The sequence below is a fragment of the Amia ocellicauda genome, chromosome 8, assembly GCF_036373705.1.
Source record: "Amia ocellicauda isolate fAmiCal2 chromosome 8, fAmiCal2.hap1, whole genome shotgun sequence".
Lineage (NCBI taxonomy): Eukaryota > Metazoa > Chordata > Actinopteri > Amiiformes > Amiidae > Amia > Amia ocellicauda.
In genome coordinates this window covers 32213945-32233884 of record NC_089857.1, presented here as the reverse complement: position 1 = coordinate 32233884, position 19940 = coordinate 32213945, and the positions used below count along the sequence as shown (strand labels likewise).

The 19940-nt window shown below is 38.1% G+C and overlaps 1 protein-coding gene across 2 annotated transcripts; it reads right to left on the bottom strand.

Annotated features, from left to right (window-relative positions):
- Positions 1-172: 172 nt before the first annotated feature.
- Positions 173-18492, bottom strand: golm1 (golgi membrane protein 1). 2 transcript variants are annotated; one of them, XM_066711068.1, is made up of 10 exons: positions 18394-18492; positions 15506-15647; positions 14491-14670; positions 7055-7109; positions 6325-6415; positions 4865-4988; positions 3901-4090; positions 3327-3599; positions 2416-2538; positions 173-1470 (listed from the first exon to the last, which is right to left on the bottom strand). In XM_066711068.1, the coding sequence occupies exons 2-10, from the start codon at positions 15632-15634 to the stop codon at positions 1433-1435; spliced, it is 1203 nt and encodes a 400-aa protein (XP_066567165.1). In that variant the 5' UTR covers positions 15635-15647; positions 18394-18492; the 3' UTR covers positions 173-1432. The 2 variants fall into 2 exon arrangements, with proteins under 2 accessions (XP_066567165.1, XP_066567163.1); XM_066711066.1 differs by lacking the exon at positions 18394-18492 and adding an exon at positions 17395-17660.
- Between the last annotated feature and the right edge of the window lie 1448 nt (positions 18493-19940).

The window sequence follows — 19940 nt, the reverse complement described above, 5'->3', positions numbered from 1 at the left end:
CATGCATAGTGCTGAAACAACTAAGTATATGGTTTTGCAGGGATGGTGACAATAACCTTTAAGTAACCAATCTGGTTGCAGGTCCTTAAATACACTTAACATTGATTTCTGAACTTGGAGTGGTCTCAGTTTTTTCCAGAGCTGTATATAGCTTTATATGCAGAGACAGATACACAGAGGTTTACATTTGTTTTATTCATACAAAATAAACTATTCATTATCTAGTATAGTTGCAACAAATCAGTTAAATTATATTTTAGTGAGTAATTTATGTAATCTCTAAACACATGCCAATTACAAGAACAATTAAAAACAAATGACAAGAGGCAGACAACAGAAATCCTCTACAGGCTGTGACAAATACACCTGTGAAAGCTCAAAGTACTGCAGAACTGTTCTGATTCCGCTGAACCTCCACACACACACACACACAACCCAGTAAAAAAGCCTCCTTTGACAGAAAGAGTATAATTGATCATTTACATGAAAACATTTGGTGATGCATATATAAAATAAAATACACAATAGGTTTCCATAAGTTAAAATATTTCTACCTCCATATTCTACAACAAAAAAGTTCACATTTATTCAGTCTTGGATGGACATTAATAAAATAATAACCTCTGAGGTTTTATTAAAGCATAATGTAATCCAAATACCCTGAAATGGCAACATAAACAGTAAGTTTGAGATGAGGCAATTATTGGCTGAATATTTTTTTCAATATCACACAAACCAGACCCCTACTTTTTTAAACCAGTCAATATGTGGCATAGAACAGCACAGAACTCTGCCTCCTTTCTTTGATAGCAATAATTTTGGTAATGAATGGTCCTTAGGCAATTGGCAGATGCACTCCTTTATCTTTCACAATCTCTTAACCATGGGGATGTCATTTAATGCAACATTCTCCTTTGAATGTATTCTGATTCAGATTTGAAAAGCAATATAATAGGGTATACAATTCTAAATCACGGAAGGCCGAGAGAAATCCTCAAGCCATTTCTCAGAAGTAATCATGATGTGAAATAAAAAGGCTGATTAGAAACATAAATGATTTGCTCCCACACCAACAGCTTTAATCACTGATTATTCATGTGAGCAATGAGAATGACTTTGTATGTACAGATTGCTTATTCAGCAGTGCAAAAAGTAAATGTTCCAGTCTACTTCAGAACCCTGTTAAATATACATTCAATTTGGACAGTTCATTCGTTATTTAAGGCTGTGCGACATTATGCTACAATGTGTTGTTGTTGTTGTTTACCCTACAGTATTGTGCTTCAACAAAAGTAACACGTTGCACTCCTGACCCTATAGAAAGCACTTGGAAGCTCAGATCTATTTTACTGCAGTCATTTATATTGACAGTGCAACCGATTTTGTTTTTATTTACTGGCATCCTCAGAAACATTCCTCAAATGTCAAACAACTAAATATCTATATCCATCAGATCCTTTTCATTTGTACCTGTTGAAATAAAAGAAGAGATGATCAGCAAATCTGATAGTGCCAAAGGCCAAGCTACCCATTACTGTTGTGATGGATTCTTTTTCTGTTCTTTTTCTACTTCAAGTCTACTCATTTTAATGACACAGAGACACATATAAACACATAAAACATGCATGCGTTATGCTTTTAATCCACTAAATATAGTGGATATGTTTTACTGTCATTTTACTAACAGTAACACCAATTTAAGTAGCACTAGTAAATAAACTATGGATGTGTATCCAGAGTTACCCTTCATATGAGATGGTCTTCTCTCTGAAAAATTGCAACTTAATGGAGTTTAGATCACAATCAACATATACAGAAATAGTGGTGGGCTACTTTAAATAAATACTAATAATGAATATAAAATGTAGGCAAGTAGGATTAAAGCTTAAAACAAAGACACTCTCATAATACTCTCCAAACCATCCGTTAACTCAACTCGGCTGCTCATTTTTACATCCAATTTTCCCATATTAAAAGAAATGGTAAAGACAGGTCTTTGAGGAGGTGGTTAAAAGGGGGACAACTGCAGTTTGATCAGATCAGCAACATGTCAAAAACACCTAGAAGAAGGGCTGGAATACAGAGGAATATACAACCCTCTGTTCCATGCACTTTGGGGATCATGTGCTCTAGTTCTTTCACTGACTACTACCCTAACTGACAAACCTAACCTCCATCAATCTCTGGAAGGATTTACAGGTATTACAAAAACATTTACAAAAACTAAATGTTTTGGTGCAATTCCCCTCTAAGCTCTGATGTTTGAAAATATCGAATCACCCCTATTAAGTCCACATTCTAGCTATGTTTCTGCTGGCCTGCTACACAATCATACTTCTCACACTGTGGATGGGGCCCAGCATTTGAATGAGATAGTGGGGGTGTCTGTCTCATGTGCTTGAGCTTATGAATCACCTGCGTTCTCAGCAAGTTCGGCCTGTTTGTCTGCCTCAAACTCCCCCACATTGTCCTCATCTCCATTGTAGTCCGCAGGCTCGTTTCCCATCACCACTGCAGATTTTTCGTTATCCAGATTTCCTACAATGAGATCAATTCACAAGAGGTTTAAGAAAAATACATAAAAACATCAATAAAAACAAATTAATTTATTACAAAATAATCTCACTCCTCTACAAAGAATATACTACATAGTATTGCATGATCAACTAGCACAGATCTACAGAAGTAGTTACCGCAGTATACTGTGAAGCTGGATTGAATAAGCCATTTGTCTCTTGTGAAGGTGCTGCCAGTGAATTGCTAGGAAACCGAATTCATCTAAAGCTCATGAATGTTTATTTAATCAGTCTGTATTGCTGCCAAGGAATTCATTTGTGAGTGGGCCCTGCTTTTTGATGGATATATAAAAGCCTATAGGAACTCATTCAGTCTGATGAGGCCTTGATTTGTTACTGCTGCTCTAATTAGCCCGATTTTTAAAGCAAGTAATCTGAACTATGCTTGTGTGAAAATAAGGAAAGGGTACTGTATAATACAAATGTCAAAATCTAAATCAATCTTTGCAATGCAGTTTTCTTTAATATTATATTGGTTCCACTTTGAAACAAAGTCTCACAATTATAGTTGTTTTGTACCGTTGTATTCTCTATTGTTTCTTGAACAAAGGAAATGTAAAGGCTTGGTTGTCTCAAGGCCTGATGGAAATAATAAAAAACACCATGCTCTCCTGCCCTGTCTTTCAAAAACTGAAATGAGTCATTGCTTCTGGTGACTGCATAGTCAAGGCATTTTCCAAAAAGGCTGAAGACCCTTTTGTTCATTAGTGCCATATAAACCTCACGCTGGGTAAAGTGCTGCTCACTGACCAGGTACTTCTCCATTGGGCGAATCATCGAAGATCTGCTCATTCTGAATGAATTGCTCTCCCTCCAAGTCCCCTTCCTCCTCCTCAGTTCCATTGCCTTTCTGGAGGTAATTTCCAAGGTCATCCGTTTCTTCCTCATCTTCATGGTCCAACTGACTCTCCGGAGTGTTGTCCTTCTCTTTCACTGCTGTAGGTTGTGTTTTTTCCTTTTCTTCTGGCTGGTTCTTAACTTCCTTCCCAGCTTGTGTCAACTGAACATCATTTTTGTCACTGCCTGAAAATGAATTTGAATGACAATCTAAGTCCATTTGAAAGCCCTGACATTCATCAATAATAAATAACCAATGTAGTTTCTTAAGATTGGCAGTGTTGCAACATGCTCTCAAACAAACGTTATATGGTAACAGCTGTTCTTCTGTGTGAACCATGAACATAACAGTGGCTATAATACAGAAAAGAACATGGTGATGATGGATGCACTTACAAAATTTAATTCTAATTATATTTGAGCAAATACTTTATAAATGTGCTTCAAAAACAAAAAAATAAAATGAAGTAATTAGTACCAGTGTTACCTGGAATCTCATTGGTCTCAAACTCGGTGAATTTTGGCTTCGGAGTTAAAGTTTTTATTTTATTTTGTTCTTCCACGTGGCTTGTGTTCTGCAACTGGACAGTAACTTTAGGCGTCTCTTCCTGTCCTCGCTTTGCCGTATATCTAATTTCATCAACCTTGCTTTTTACCTCTGTGGGAACTGCTTCAGGCTGTATGAAACATCAACACAATGTTAAAAAACAAAAGCAAATTTTTTCCAATAAATGCAAATACATTATTTATTTTCTTTTTTTTCAATGTCCTGTTGCATTTCCTATTAAATAGGAAAAAATGGTTGTGAAAAAGACCACTCAAATCTAATATCAGTGGGCAGTATATCAACATTGCACATTCCAGTGGGGTGCATAACATAGGTGTTGAATTAGTTTTAATTTATCTTCCCCTAAAGAGAGACGTTACATTACAGAAATGGTGGCAGTTTAACAAGATAACAGGATATTTAAGACTTATATTTGCTACATACAAAAATGCTCTCTAAAGAGTCTTTTAATCATATGCAACAGAAGATGGCTTTCAAGTATACACAAAGCCGTTCACAAATTGTTGAAATATGAAGTTAATAAAGTCAGTTACAGTTTGTGGTTGTCTGCTTAGTTCTTTAGGAGACTCATTCAAGTAACCATCAGGCTGATGTTGCTTACAATTCAGGCAGACATAATTAATAGCTCTTTCCTGAGATCTTATATACTTTGCACAGAGCTTGAGATTGAACAACAACAGAGAATGGAAACTCAAGGATCTTCAGTTGTTTTTTTCCCCAATGCTCTAGTTTCACTTGTACTTTGCTGGCTTTTTAAAGCCACTTAAACCTCTCTACTCCACTTTACGAACAGAGATAGAGTCTGCAATGAAGTCCTTTGGTGCACTTAGAAGTCGAACCTCTACTTTTCCATCCCTACAAGCAGAAGAACTGGATGCATTACCATATGGGCTTTGACATCAGCTGCAGGTTTCTTCTCTGTCTTTTGCTGAATCTCCTTTTTGAGCGCAGAAAGCTTCTCGATGTGCTCCTCCTTCAGCTCTATGATCTGGGCATTGCACTGGGTCCTAAACAGAGCACAAAGAGGAGAGCGGAGGGATAAGCATCTTTGCTTTTGGGGGAGATTCAATTTTCAGCACCATTTCTGGGTTATGGTAAACTTTATATATGTTTTTATTAATTTAAACCCTATTTATAACTCAACAAAGGGAGCTTGTGCTACCAAAGTTAATACACTTGAATTAAATAACCGATTACAAATTATATATATTCTAATCCGAAACACAGAGCAGCTGATATCAGTTTACTGTGGCAAACATTGCTAAAGATTTCTTTGACATTACACCTCTTTGATGACCTTTGTTTCTATGCAGATAACAAATACTTGTATTCTTGCAGCCCACCCCCATGACACTGACAATCAAATTGGGTAAGGATGGTAGGTGGCCCCTATTACCTATTCTTAATTTAACATTAGGTCATCATTTCTCAAAAGCACTATCTTCTGTTACCCATAGAGGGAGCTATGACCTATAAAAATCCCTTTATAGCATACTGCGATTTCCCGTAATACTGCCAGAACTCTAACCCAAATGTGTTGACCTCAGTGAAGTCTGGACCTAAAAAAAACAACTACTAGATTCTAGAGACCCAATGTGTGACATAATGCACTAGGATTTGTATGAAGACTACTGGAGTCTATTGAGAACAACACACAATCATTAGTTTCTCCAGTTATGACCCAAAACAGAAATGGACTACATTGCTCTGCCTTTATGATTGATGCTGTAGGCCTACATCAATGCTGTGTATATGTTTAATGGGATCAATTAATGACACTAAAGTGAGCACACAAGTGGTAAGTCACACTATTTACAAACTTTTATGAACCTTTGAATCTTGCTCAAAATGTATTTCGTATAGGTTATGATAAAAAATAAATCAGTGTGAAACCCCTGTTGTGATACATTAATCTTCTGTGTTCCTCATTTCAGTCAGAAAGATGTAAAGTCTTCATAGAAATGATCCTACAGCCATTGCAGCTGAATCAATAGACCGGTGTTGAAGTCACGACAGATGAGCAAATGCAGTTACAGGTCAGTGCCTCGAAGGTTATAGCTTTGAGATCAACGCATAATTGATGACAAATATACCCTGGTAACCTGAATGGTATTGCTTATGAGACCAATCAGACCCAGTTTAACCACACAGGTTTGAAATTAAGAACCAGGGTTCTACAATATGTACAGTAGAAAGCAAGCATGATAATTAATACCTTAGATTATAGAAACAATTAAGATTTGTATGAATACCACAGATGGTATGTAAAATAATGAACTCCACACATTCTGGGTTTGTTTGTATAGATTATCCAGTAGCTCAGATTATCGGTTAGAGGCTTACATGTCATATGTTAGTTTTTTCAGAAGGCTACTCTGGTTGCCTTGACACTCCTGAAGTCCCTTCTGTAATTTCCCCAAATCTTTCAACTGATCTAGAGAGAGAGACAGAGAGAGAGAAATAAAAGCATCCAAAACTGAGCATCTGACAGTATGAAATAACATCTAGTTTGTACCAGTGAAGCTCTAAAAGCTAGCCATTATAGCATACAGTTGTTATACTCTTTTTAAAAGGGTTTGGAGTTGCTGGAAGCAGTTCAGTAACATCCACTATCAAAAACAAATTGAGAAACATGATTACAGGAATCACATTTCAAATTGCATCTTATTTAATGCTACATATCCAACAATGTCCTCGTAGTTATTCTAGATGTTCTTATTGTATGGTATCAACTGCAAAACAAACAAAAAACAGAAAATAATTGTTCAAGCTGATCGAGAGGGAGTGTGACTGGGAATTACAGGTACTGTCCAACATTGAAGAAATATTTCCACAGATAGAGCACATAAAATTACTGCACCATTCCAATGTTATAGACAGATTAATTAAATTAAATTAATAAACCAAAAAGTAATATCTATATTAAAAAGTTGATGCCTCGGTGTAAGAATAATGATCTGTAACTTGACTCACCTTTACATTTACATTTCATGTCAAACTATAATATGAAAAACCCTAGATACAGATTAAGGTGGGGATTTTTAGATATGATTTACCAGACTGCACATCTTACCTTTCATTGTCTGGATAGCTTTCAAACTTGAAGAAATGTTGAACTGCAAGTTCTCCTAAAAAATGTAAACAAATTTCTATTTAACCACAGTCTGAAACAGAAATCAGTACTATTATACCCACACTGCAAATTTCTGCTTAATAAAAATAAAATTGTATTACAATTTTTTTTTTTTTTTTTTCTAACAAAGATCTACTCTACTAGAAGTCAAGAAAAAAATCTATGTACAGTGGGGGAAAAAAGTATTTGATCCCCTACTGATTTTGTACGTTTGCCCACTAACAAAGAAATGATCAGTCTATAATTTTAATGGTAGGTGTATTTTAACAGTGAGAGACAGAATAACAACAAAAACATCCAGAAAAACGCATTTCAAAAAAGTTATAAATTGATTTGCATGTTAATGAGGGAAATAAGTATTTGACCCCTTCGACTTAGTACTTGGTGGCAAAACCAAAGCCACTCCTTTGTTGCCTTGGCTGTGTGTTTTGGGTCATTGTCATGCTGGAATACCCATCCACGACCCATTTTCAATGCCCTGGCTGAGGGAAGGAGGTTCTCACCCAAGATTTGACGGTACATGGCCCCGTCCATCGTCCCTTTGATGCGGTGCAGTTGTCCTGTCCCCTTAGCAGAAAAACACCCCCAAAGCATAATGTTTCCACCTCCATGTTTGACGGTGTGGATGGTGTTCTTGGGGTCATTCCTCCTCCTCCAAACACGGCGAGTTGAGTTGATGCCAAAGAGCTCGATTTTGGTCTCATCTGACCACAACACTTTCACCCAGTTCTCTTCTGAATCATTCAGATGTTGGTAAACTTCAGACGGGCCTGTACATGTGCTTTCTTGAACAGGGGGGCCTTGCGGGCGCTGCCGGATTTCAGTGCTTCACGGCGTAGTGTGTTACCAATTGTTTTCTTGGTGACTATAGTCCCAGCTGCCTTGAGATCATTAACAAGATCCTCCTGTGTAGTTCTGGGCTGATTCCTCACCATTCTCATGATCATTGAAACTCCACGAGGTGAGATCTTGCATGGAAACCCAGACCGAAGGAGACTGACAGTTATTTTGCGTTTCTTCCATTTGCGAATAAACCTTCTCACCAAGCTGCTTGGCGATGGTCTTGAAGCCCATTCCAGCCTTGTGTAGGTCTACAATCTTGTCCCTGACATCCTTGGACAGCTCTTTGGTCTTGGCCATGGTGGAGAGTTTGGAATCTGATTGATTGATTGCTTCTGTGCACTCCCTTTAAGAGAGCGTTCCTAATCTCAGCTCGTTACCTGTATAAAAGACACCTGGGAGCCAGAAATCTTGCCGATTGATAGGGGATCAAATACTTATTTCACTCATTAACATGCAAATCAATTTATAACTTTTTTGAAATGTATTTTTCTGGATTTTTTTGTTGTTATTCTGTCTCTCACTGTTAAAATACACCTACCATTAAAATTATAGACTGATCATTTCTTTGTCAGTGGGCAAACTTACAAAATCAGCAGGGGATCAAATACTTTTTTCCCTCACTGTACATATTAAATGAAATCTATTTATCAAGACCTAACAGCCCATAAATAAAATGCTAAATTTATTCATGATCATTATTTTTCAATCTTTTGTGTTTTTATGTGCAAACATAATACTGTGTTTGTGTTTAAAGAACATGCAACAACTGCACATATAAACATGCATCACAAGGTCTGCATTTTTGTTTTATGTAGTACTTTTTCCCCTCCATCCATATTTCAGACTAACAAGTCTTGCCATTTCCTGGTAAGTAATAGGATTCATGGGTGAGTGGTCAGATGATAAACCCCTGCCAGCTTCACCCAATCCAATCCTACTGTTGGTACAGGGAGGAAATTACAGCCTTCATTGCATTCAGATTATACACTCACCTAAAGGATTATTAGGAACACCATACTAATACTGTGTTTGACCCCCTTTTGCCTTCAGAACTGCCTTAATTCTACGTGGCATTGATTCAACAAGGTGCTGAAAGCATTCTTTAGAAATGTTGGCCCATATTGATAGGATAGCATCTTGCAGTTGATGGAGATTTGTGGGATGCACATCCAGGGCACGAAGCTCCCGTTCCACCACATCCCAAAGATGCTCTATTGGGTTGAGATCTGGTGACTGTGGGGGCCAGTTTAGTACAGTGAACTCATTGTCATGTTCAAGAAACCAATTTGAAATGATTCGACCTTTGTGACATGGTGCATTATCCTGCTGGAAGTATCCATCAGAGGATGGGTACATGGTGGTCATAAAGGGATGGACATGGTCAGAAACAATGCTCAGGTAGGCCGTGGCATTTAAACGATGCCCAATTGGCACTAAGGGGCCTAAAGTGTGCAAAGAAAACATCCCCCACACCATTACACCACCACCACCAGCCTGCACAGTGGTAACAAGGCATGATGGATCCATGTTCTCATTCTGTTTACGCCAAATTCTGACTCTACCATCTGAATGTCTCAACAGAAATCGAGACTCATCAGACCAGGCAACATTTTTCCAGTCTTCAACTGTCCAATTTTGGTGAGCTTGTGCAAATTGTAGCCTCTTTTTCCTATTTGTAGTGGAGATGAGTGGTACCCGGTGGGGTCTTCTGCTGTTGTAGCCCATCCGCCTCAAGGTTGTATGTGTTGTGGCTTCACAAATGCTTTGCTGCATACCTCGGTTGTAACGAGTGGTTATTTCAGTCAAAGTTGCTCTTCTATCAGCTTGAATCAGTCGGCCCATTCTCCTCTGACCTCTAGCATCAACAAGACATTTTCGCCCACAGGACTGCCGCATTCTGGATGTTTTTCCCTTTAAAACAACATTCTTTGTAAACCCTAGAAATGGTTGTGCGTGAAAATCCCAGTAACTGAGCAGATTGTGAAATACTCAGACCGGCCCGTCTGGCACCAACAACCATGCCACGCTCAAAATTGCTTAAATCACCTTTCTTTCCCATTCAGACATTCAGTTTGGAGTTCAGGAGATTGTCTTGACCAGGACCACACCCCTAAATGCATTGAAGCAACTGCCATGTGATTGGTTGGTTAGATAATTGCATTAATGAGAAATTGAACAGGTGTTCCTAATAATCCTTTAGGTGAGTGTATATCTAGATGAAAATCTGTGCTCTCTCTTCTATTTTAATGTGAGGTACAGTTAAATTCACAGGAAGTTGGATAAAAGCAAGCTGATTATGGGGGGGAAAGATCAATCAACCTCATCTGCAATTATTGTCCTCACCCACTTACAATGACAAAGGAAAAGACAACATTTTATGCTATAGTCACTAAGAGGAATAGTATTTTCTGTCAAGGCAGAGATTCTTTGTAGAGATTAAATTATACAGACGTGCTCAAATTTGTTGGTACCCTTACACCTAATTGAAATAATGCTTAATTCCTCCTGAAAAGTGATTAAATTAAAAGCTATTGCATTGTGTATACTTGTATGCCTTTGGTATGTCATAGAATAAAGTAAAGAAACTGTGAAAAGAGATGAATTATTGCTCATTCTACAAATGGGACATTTGTTGGTACCCCTTAGAAAAGATAATAAATAATTGGATTATAGTGATATTCCAAACTAATAAGTTTCTTTAATTAGTATAATACGTGTCTCCAATCTTGTAATCAGTCATTCAGCCTATTTAAATGGAGGAAAGTAGTCACTGTGTTGTTTGGTATCATTGTGTGCACCACACTGAACATGGACCAGAGAAAGCAGAGTTGTCTGAGGAGACCCAGGAGGACTCAACTTTTGAAAGAAAAACATATAAAAGGCAGACTGGAATTTGCTAAAATCCATATTGACAAGCCACAATCCTTCTGGGAGAATACAACAGAGTCACAACTGGAGCTTTTTGGCAACACATCAGCTCTATGTTCACAGATGAAAAAAATGAAGCTTTCAAAGAAAAGAACACCATACCTACAGTGAAACATGGAGGAGGCTCGGTTATGTTTTGGGGCTGCTTTGCTGCGCCTGCCACAGGGTGCCTTGAATCTGTGCAGGTCACAATGAAATCTCAAGACTATCAAGGCATTCTGGAGCAAAACGCACTGCCCAATGTCAGAAAGCTCTGTCTCAGTCGCAGGTCATGGGTCCTCCAACAGGATAATGACACAAAACACTAAATGCTAAATGCTAAATGCACCCAAGAATGGACAAGAACAAAACATCGGACTGTTCTGAATATGAGTCCTGATCTGAATCCTATCGAACATCTATGGAAAGATGAAATTTGCAGTCTGGAGAAGGCACCCATCAAACTTGAGACAGCTGGAGCAGTTTGCTCAGGAAGAGTGGGCCAAACTACCTGTTAACAGGTGCAGAAGTCTCATTGAGAGCTACAGAAAACATTTGATTTTAGTGATTGCCTCTAAAAGGTTGTGCAACAAAATATTAGGTTGAGGGTCCCATCATTTTTGTCCATGCCACTTTCATTTGTTTTATTATTTACAATATTATGTTGAAAAACAAAATCAAAAGCAAAGTCTGATTTCTATTAAATATGGAATAAACCATGGTGGATGCCGATTACTTTTGTCAGTTTCAAGTTATTTCGGAGGAAATTGTGCATTCTTCGTTTTTTGTGGAGGGGTACCAACAAATTTGAGCACGTCTGTCTGTATTTCATATAGGCTAGTCAAGGTAAATTAAATGAGCACCATCCTGCATAAACCATCCATCATATGGCAACTGTGACAACTGGTAATAATTGCCCCAATCACATTCTCTAATTTAACTGAAAAGAAAATGGAACAATATAAACTTCAACCTGCTGGGCAAGATTGACAAAATCAATCATAAGCTGTAATAAAAGCCAAAGCAAACTAGCTTATGTATGCCTCATCCATCCTTTCTGACCATCTCATTCAGGTCACTTGCTTGTCCCTTCTCTTTCACCACCTCTGCCCAGTGCTTCCTGGAAACTCACCTATTCAGACAACATGCATATCGCTCATTCTCTGTAATTTCCAGTCTATTCACTTCTACCAAGAGAACATTGCTACATCAGTATGAATGACGGAATCTCAAGAACCCTTTTTAAAGTTTATGTAAGAGAGATATTGGCCTTTATTTCACTATATAGAATTAATATTTTAGTTTTGATAGATTTGAACGCTCAAAAGATTTCCTATGGGTCTTGAGAGACACCACTGTGAGTAATGGAGTTAATTAAACTGAAGTTATAATTATGTGTTTTTCTTTCATGAGCATGCGTATAAAGCTTTGGGTAGGTGGAGAATAAGCAACAATTGACTGTCACTATAGTTACAGTTCTTACTTAAGGAAATCTATGCACACTATATTAATACAACTTAAAATACATGTTAGTGTAGTGTACACAGATGAACTAAGAACAGAAACAGTACATTTATTTCTTAATGTAATGCCATTACAATGGATTCATTTCTGCCACAAAACATTAGCAGATACAGCAATATCAGGTAACAACAGCAATTCCCTAGTTTTAAAATAGCAACGCCTTTTAAGCAAGCTCTATTTGTTCAATAACTGTCATTAATATATCTAATACATCCCACTAGAACAGTCAGCCAACCCAACAGACGTTGCCAAAAAGGAGGAACTAACAGACATGACCAAAAATAAATAAGAAAAACAGTAATACCCTTATGGAGTATATAACTGGAGCATCCAACCAGTCAAACAGTTATTAGAACAGCTGCAATACCTTATTTACTCCCTGATCTATTGCTTGAATCTTTTATTTGCTTGGCAAACATTACAAACAGGATTACAAGGCTTCCAGCAAACATTCAGTCCATGATTCATAATGCACTGTGCAGAAAAAATGGGTCATACTGGAATTTCACACCTTTAAAATAAGGATATTGGAGTCGACTGTTAGCTTGAGCCCTGTAGTCATTAATTCCTATGTGATGCTATAGGATACCATTTGGAAGTACATAATTACACATAGAAATTGAAGCTATTTTGTATTATATACATATCAGAGTATAAACTTCAGCACAGGATTGTGAAAATTGTGCATTCCTGCTTTGCTCCCACATGCACATACATGCAAAGTGTAGTGCAGTCAAATCCTGCAGATATATTTGAACACACAAAGTGAAAGTGATCGTTGTGTTCTTGTATCTCTGTCGTGACACGTTCGCTGCCCTGTATGCGACACCGTATGCAGATACTACAGAAGCGCCTTCTCTAAACCTTGCTGCGCAGAGAAGTACTATAATACTATGGGTTCAATTCCATTATTCTCATGCAGACATCAGGGAAAACACTGTGTTTTCCTAGACAACGGAGCACCCGCATCTAGAATGACTAAAGCAAGACAATTAATTCCAGGAATTCCATAATTAACATACAAAAAGCCCAATGTTAAAACAGTCAGGATACAGATGTGATCACAAACATATTCCTTTTCGGTTCATGAAAAAGCAGGTTTTCTTCAGTGCAACTTCCTTCCTTCAGAGTAAAAGTAGAATTTGTCATTATTTGATCTGATTAATGCTGTTTTTTTTTTAATATATATGTAGTAAATTCTCTTTCATAATCTGCTCTATTTCAAAAAACATTTTTAACAGGGTGTCTTTGAAAATTACATTATGGCCTGTATACAGAAATCTAGCAGCATATAAAAAGCAGGAAATAAACACTCAATCAATACCATAAATTACACTGACATTTCAACTCCAATAGATAATGAGTTGAGTTCACCCAATACGAAAATGGCTGCTTTCCAAATTGGACTACCTCCATTTCCCCTTCCAGTTACATTTGCTTAGTAAATTCTTACTGCCTCACCTTGTCCGATACATCAGGAAATGCTGGTACAGATTCACTACAATTCAGCAATGGAAGTGGGGATCCTAATAGCTGTAAATGCCTGTGATTATCTCAAATTGCTAGAACACTTGTAATGTAAACAAGGTACAGGATCTTTAAATTTAAATATACTAAGTGTCACAAGACATGCAAGTGGGTGGTTATTAGTTCAATAATTATAGGAGTTGGAAAAGGACACACATTAAAAAGGATGTAGTACTGTGACCAATAACAAAAGTAATCCAACAGAAACTAAAAAAAGCTTCCATGTGATCCTTTTCCAACAAATGCAGACATCAGAAATCCCTGTAGGCTCTTTGTTAAGATTTAAATGTAAATGAATATCATTATTTGTTTATCTCGATGTTCTCACACAATGAAACAACCATCCAAAACCCCACTAACAACACCACGGAAATGCCCAAATAGGAAACACTCAGAATATTAATTAGGCCCATTTTAGAGACCAAGTAAGACAAATAATTATGATGCAAGGCCCTGAAAATATGAGGATATTTTCAACACGCACATATTGTTTCATCTTGAGAGGTACATTGGGTGCTGGGCAAGTGTGTGAGCAGTACGAGAGATGCGAGGGCTTAACCCTGAATATAGCATACCTTTTCTTCTTTCCAGGACACTTGAGCCTTCACCAGCTGTTGCTGATGCAAAGATTCGATCCGATTCATTTGTTCATTCTGCCTGCCGAGCTGCTCGTGGAACTCATTTTTCTTCAGTTCGACCGCAGCCCTCTCTGCTGCTGCCCGCCTCACTTTTCCTTCAAGCTCATATACCCGAGTCTAAACAAAGCACACACACAGAGTAAAAGCAAATTACTGGCATGGTTTATGAAGTACTGCAGTGAAGTACTAAAAATGACAACAGTGACATTGTTTGGCTTTTTCCTCTTATCCAATACTGACATTTGCTTATGGAAAATTAGGGGGGGGGAGGGGGGTTGTTTGGTAGACAAAGGTGTTGAAACAAATCTCAACACTATTTCCCTGTTAAAGGTGATCTAAAAAATGTGCAACACTCTAAAGGCTGTTGTTGTAAGGTTTTGTTAATAGATAATAGACAATAAACGTTAGGAGTTTTGCATCTTCATTATACATATATAAGTGGACAGGATTTAAATTAAAATCGGCTGTCACCTAGGTTGGTTAATGGCAGTACTGATTACCATTAAATATTGCATCTGATTCCACTTCTCAAGTTCCCAAATGGTAAATTATCAAAAAAATCCAACTGTTAATCTTTTACCCCCACTGTAAGAAAACAGTGTTTGTTGGGTATAAGGATATATATACCTTTTAGCTCAAAAATCACAACCACATATTCAAAAGGTCACCCTACATGGCCTTTTCTTCTTTCCTTAACTAAGCCCTATAAATTAGAGCCATCAATTTTGGATTTGCAATTGGATTGAAGGTTTTATTAAAACCGGGCTGTAAGGAGACAAACTTATAAGCGTTTCTGTAAAGGTGAACTTAAAAGCAAATTAAAAAAGGTATTTCCTTTAGTTCTGGTTTTAAATGAAATTGTACAGTATCATAACTAGAAAACAGTTCTTTACAATTAATCATGTACTGTTGCCTCAAAACAGAAAGATAAAGAGACATCAAAAACACCTACCTGGAGTTCTATATTCCTAGAGTTTGATATCCAGTAGTTGAATCCCAAAAAGACCAAGCAGGCAATTAAAGCAACAATTAGGAGTGGAGGAGATCTCCCACCTCGCCGACTGTTTCCCAAGCCTCCCATCACAAATATTTTCCTAAAAGAAAGTTTTATTTTGACAAGACTAGCAAAGCATCTCAAGAAATAACAATGTGTCTTTAGCAATACAAAATCTTACAGGACCATGTAAATCTACAAGATATAACCGTTAACGAATGAGAATGAATGGTAAGGAAAATTAGACATGTTGGTTATAAAAGTAAGGGGCAGCAGTGTTGGGTAGTGGTTATGGCTCTGGACTATTGTGGGTTCAATCCCAGGTGGAGGACACTGCTGTTGTACCCTTGAGTAAGGTACTTTACCTGGATTGCTCCAGTAAAGACCCAGCTGTAAAAACAGTTAACTGTATGTAAAAATAATGTGATATATTGTTACAATTGGAAGTCTCCCTGGATAAAGGTGTCTGCTAAGAAATATAATAGTAATAAAGACATCCTTGGTTGTGATGTGGTGTAATGACATGAGAAATTTCAGCCATGTGTCCCCAAAGGGTTACTAAGCAATTCCAGCATCACACCTGCTTCTGCTTTCCGACAATGAGAACAAACAGTGCTTGCCAATCTTTCATACCATCTAGTGTCCACCTTTTACACCAGCTATTGTTGAGTTTATTGTATAGGCCTATTATTGCATTCTTTGTACAGTGCTGAAAATAGGGTTTATTATGCAGCCTGTGTGTCATGAGCTGTATTTTTGTATTGTTCATATTTACTGATATTAATGCATCTGTTAATAACATTGTATTCTATTATGGTGTAATGCACATGTCCTTTGACATAATAAAGTATTAAAGTTAGTTACACTTGAAATGTAAGGCCCGGTGAATCTGGCACTACATAGCTTAAGTAGCATGTCCCTTTAAAAGCAACACGATTCTCTCTTTTTACACAATGAAACTACTGTGTTTTTAAGTTTAATTGCCTTTTATACAAAAGCCATACTGCCTCTAAGTTAATGCCAGCAACAACAAAACCCCTCCACAAGGTGACAACCTAATACTAATAGTCAATAAATGCCTGTAAATCTTCAGATTTCAATTTCTCAAAAGTCACTGTTTTGTTAGGACAGTCACACCTGTTGAAATGAAGAGCTACGTGTTAAGTACCAGAAAGAAGGAGGTCGAGGAAATTACAGATACTATTTATATTTCTTTATTGTAGTGCTTTCTGATAGTTATTAATTAACTAGCCTGTTTTTACCGTTTATTTCTTTTAATTAACGGACTCATCTTTTTTTTTTTAACTTCCTGGTTACAAAGTCTATATTTTCTTATTAAAGCGGGTAGATGGACGACAGGTTCTTGTCGTTGCTTGTGTATCTATGTCTGTATTTACACACATGTGTATGTGATCATGGGAAAGTGAATGCTTAGTTAGGACTATGTACAAAAGGTTAGCAAATGTGTGGAACATAACGGTTACCACGTCATGTAAAAGTAGAGTATACTTTACTGACCGTGCAGTAAATATATTTTTGTTACTGCAGATGATACAAATTGTGTGCCCGTGTCCTTCGCTGGTCATGTGTAACTGTTTTCAGTCCGGTATATTAAAAGTCAACGGACGCGACTCGGGGGTAGGTACCAGTATTGGGAGGCTTGGTTCACGTAGTTCAAACAGAAGCATTCATTGATTGAACGGGAAAGGGGTAAGGGAGCCACAAACCTACTGCTCTCAAGTCACTGGTCTCGACTGGATTTACATTGAATTGACAAGAAAATCAGTGCAGAAAACTGGCACAAAGTTCACTTCAGCTGACTGTACAAAATATGAGTACAAACTTACCCCCCACACGACTACTGCGCAGCCAAAGGCGCTGGGCCTGCTTGAGAGGCCTAATGTTGTTCTTAATGCAGTACTATCGCCCGCGATTCTAATATTGTACATATACAACGTCCATAATCCTGAAGTGAAAGTGGTCCACCATTCAACTGTGCTCAAGTCTGGAGCTCAATAAACACACAAAACCACCAGGAAGTCAGGAAAAAGAAACGGAAGCCGGCTTGCAGGCAGACACGGTGCCAGCACTGCAGCCTGGGATTGGACGGCTGGCCGCGCTTCCCCACCAGCCGCTTTGACGGATATAAAGCAGCTCTTTGTTTCATTTGAAGCAGATAGTGTGGCAATTTTATGCAACCTATTTCTACTCCCAAAAGGCTTTAGTAGTTGAATGCACAGTTAAAGCTAGTCTTGCTATAAAACCATTGTTCTGATCAGTAAAATGTTGTGGACATTTGCTGTTTCAGTAAAAGTGATTTGAATTAGGTAATGCAATGAAATACAAACATTTTACATTTAAAATAAATCATGAAATAATTACAATTAGCCCAAAAACACTAACTGCAAGAAATGCTCTTTTTAAAATTATTTTACTGATTTTTCAACATTTTTATTTATTTATTAGTAGTAGTATTTTATTAGTATAATTATATAAAAGTAATCGTTTTTAGATGTATTTTAGTTGGGGGTAGGGATGTGGTGTTTCTCGCCTGTAAACAGGAACAATTACTAACCACAAACACAGAACCACATAACACACACTGTGGGGCTCTGACGTAAAATAGTTGCAGTGGTATTTTAGAGAAATTAAGACGAGTGACGAGTGAAATGATGCAAGTGGCTATCTGCTGTTTTGCTTTGAAGTTAAAAGTTGATTGATGTTGTGATGGATATTAGCATTGTGACGCTATATACAAAAATGGTCTCTGGCTGCACCGATGTCCGTCTGCAATAATAATCTTTACATTGCAGGAGTCGAAACGGAGAAAGAAAGAAAATACTTACCAGAGTTAAAACGTGGTCTGGCTCGAATAAATACACTGCGCAACACAACGCAGAGCAATAATAGATGTTACCGCATCTTTATTAGCAGCAACACTCTCCTTTATACACGAAACACTATTATTTATGAGGATGCCCATAGTGTAACCGTGCGGGCTTATACACTCACCTAAAGGATTATTAGGAACACCTGTTCAATTTCTCATTAATGCAATTATCTAACCAACCAATCACATGGCAGTTGCTTCAATGCATTTAGGGGTGTGGTCCTGGTCAAGACAATCTCCTGAACTCCAAACTGAATGTCTGAATGGGAAAGAAAGGTGATTTAAGCAATTTTGAGCGTGGCATGGTTGTTGGTGCCAGACGGGCCGGTCTGAGTATTTCACAATCTGCTCAGTTACTGGGATTTTCACGCACAACCATTTCTAGGGTTTACAAAGAATGTTGTTTTAAAGGGAAAAACATCCAGAATGCGGCAGTCCTGTGGGCGAAAATGTCTTGTTGATGCTAGAGGTCAGAGGAGAATGGGCCGACTGATTCAAGCTGATAGAAGAGCAACTTTGACTGAAATAACCACTCGTTACAACCGAGGTATGCAGCAAAGCATTTGTGAAGCCACAACACGTACAACCTTGAGGCGGATGGGCTACAACAGCAGAAGACCCCACCGGGTACCACTCATCTCCACTACAAATAGGAAAAAGAGGCTACAATTTGCACAAGCTCACCAAAATTGGACAGTTGAAGACTGGAAAAATGTTGCCTGGTCTGATGAGTCTCGATTTCTGTTGAGACATTCAGATGTTAGAGTCAGAATTTGGCGTAAACAGAATGAGAACATGGATCCATCATGCCTTGTTACCACTGTGCAGGCTGGTGGTGGTGGTGTAATGGTGTGGGGGATGTTTTCTTGGCACACTTTAGGCCCCTTAGTGCCAATTGGGCATCGTTTAAATGCCACGGCCTACCTGAGCATTGTTTCTGACCATGTCCATCCCTTTATGACCACCATGTACCCATCCTCTGATGGCTACTTCCAGCAGGATAATGCACCATGTCACAAAGGTCGAATCATTTCAAATTGGTTTCTTGAACATGACAATGAGTTCACTGTACTAAACTGGCCCCCACAGTCACCAGATCTCAACCCAATAGAGCATCTTTGGGATGTGGTGGAACGGGAGCTTCGTGCCCTGGATGTGCATCCCACAAATCTCCATCAACTGCAAGATGCTATCCTATCAATATGGGCCAACATTTCTAAAGAATGCTTTCAGCACCTTGTTGAATCAATGCCACGTAGAATTAAGGCAGTTCTGAAGGCGAAAGGGGGTCAAACACATTATTAGTATGGTGTTCCTAATAATTCTTTAGGTGAGTGTATGTGATTGCAGTTGGGAAGGATTGATGAGGGGCAAAACATCCTCAGTGGGCCCAGCTCCTGCCCATGTGCCAGCAATGCATCAGGTGAGAGGAAATCCATTATTCAGTGGTGGTAAAGATTGCAGGATTGACATTGAGGACTGGATAAAATATGTACAATATCT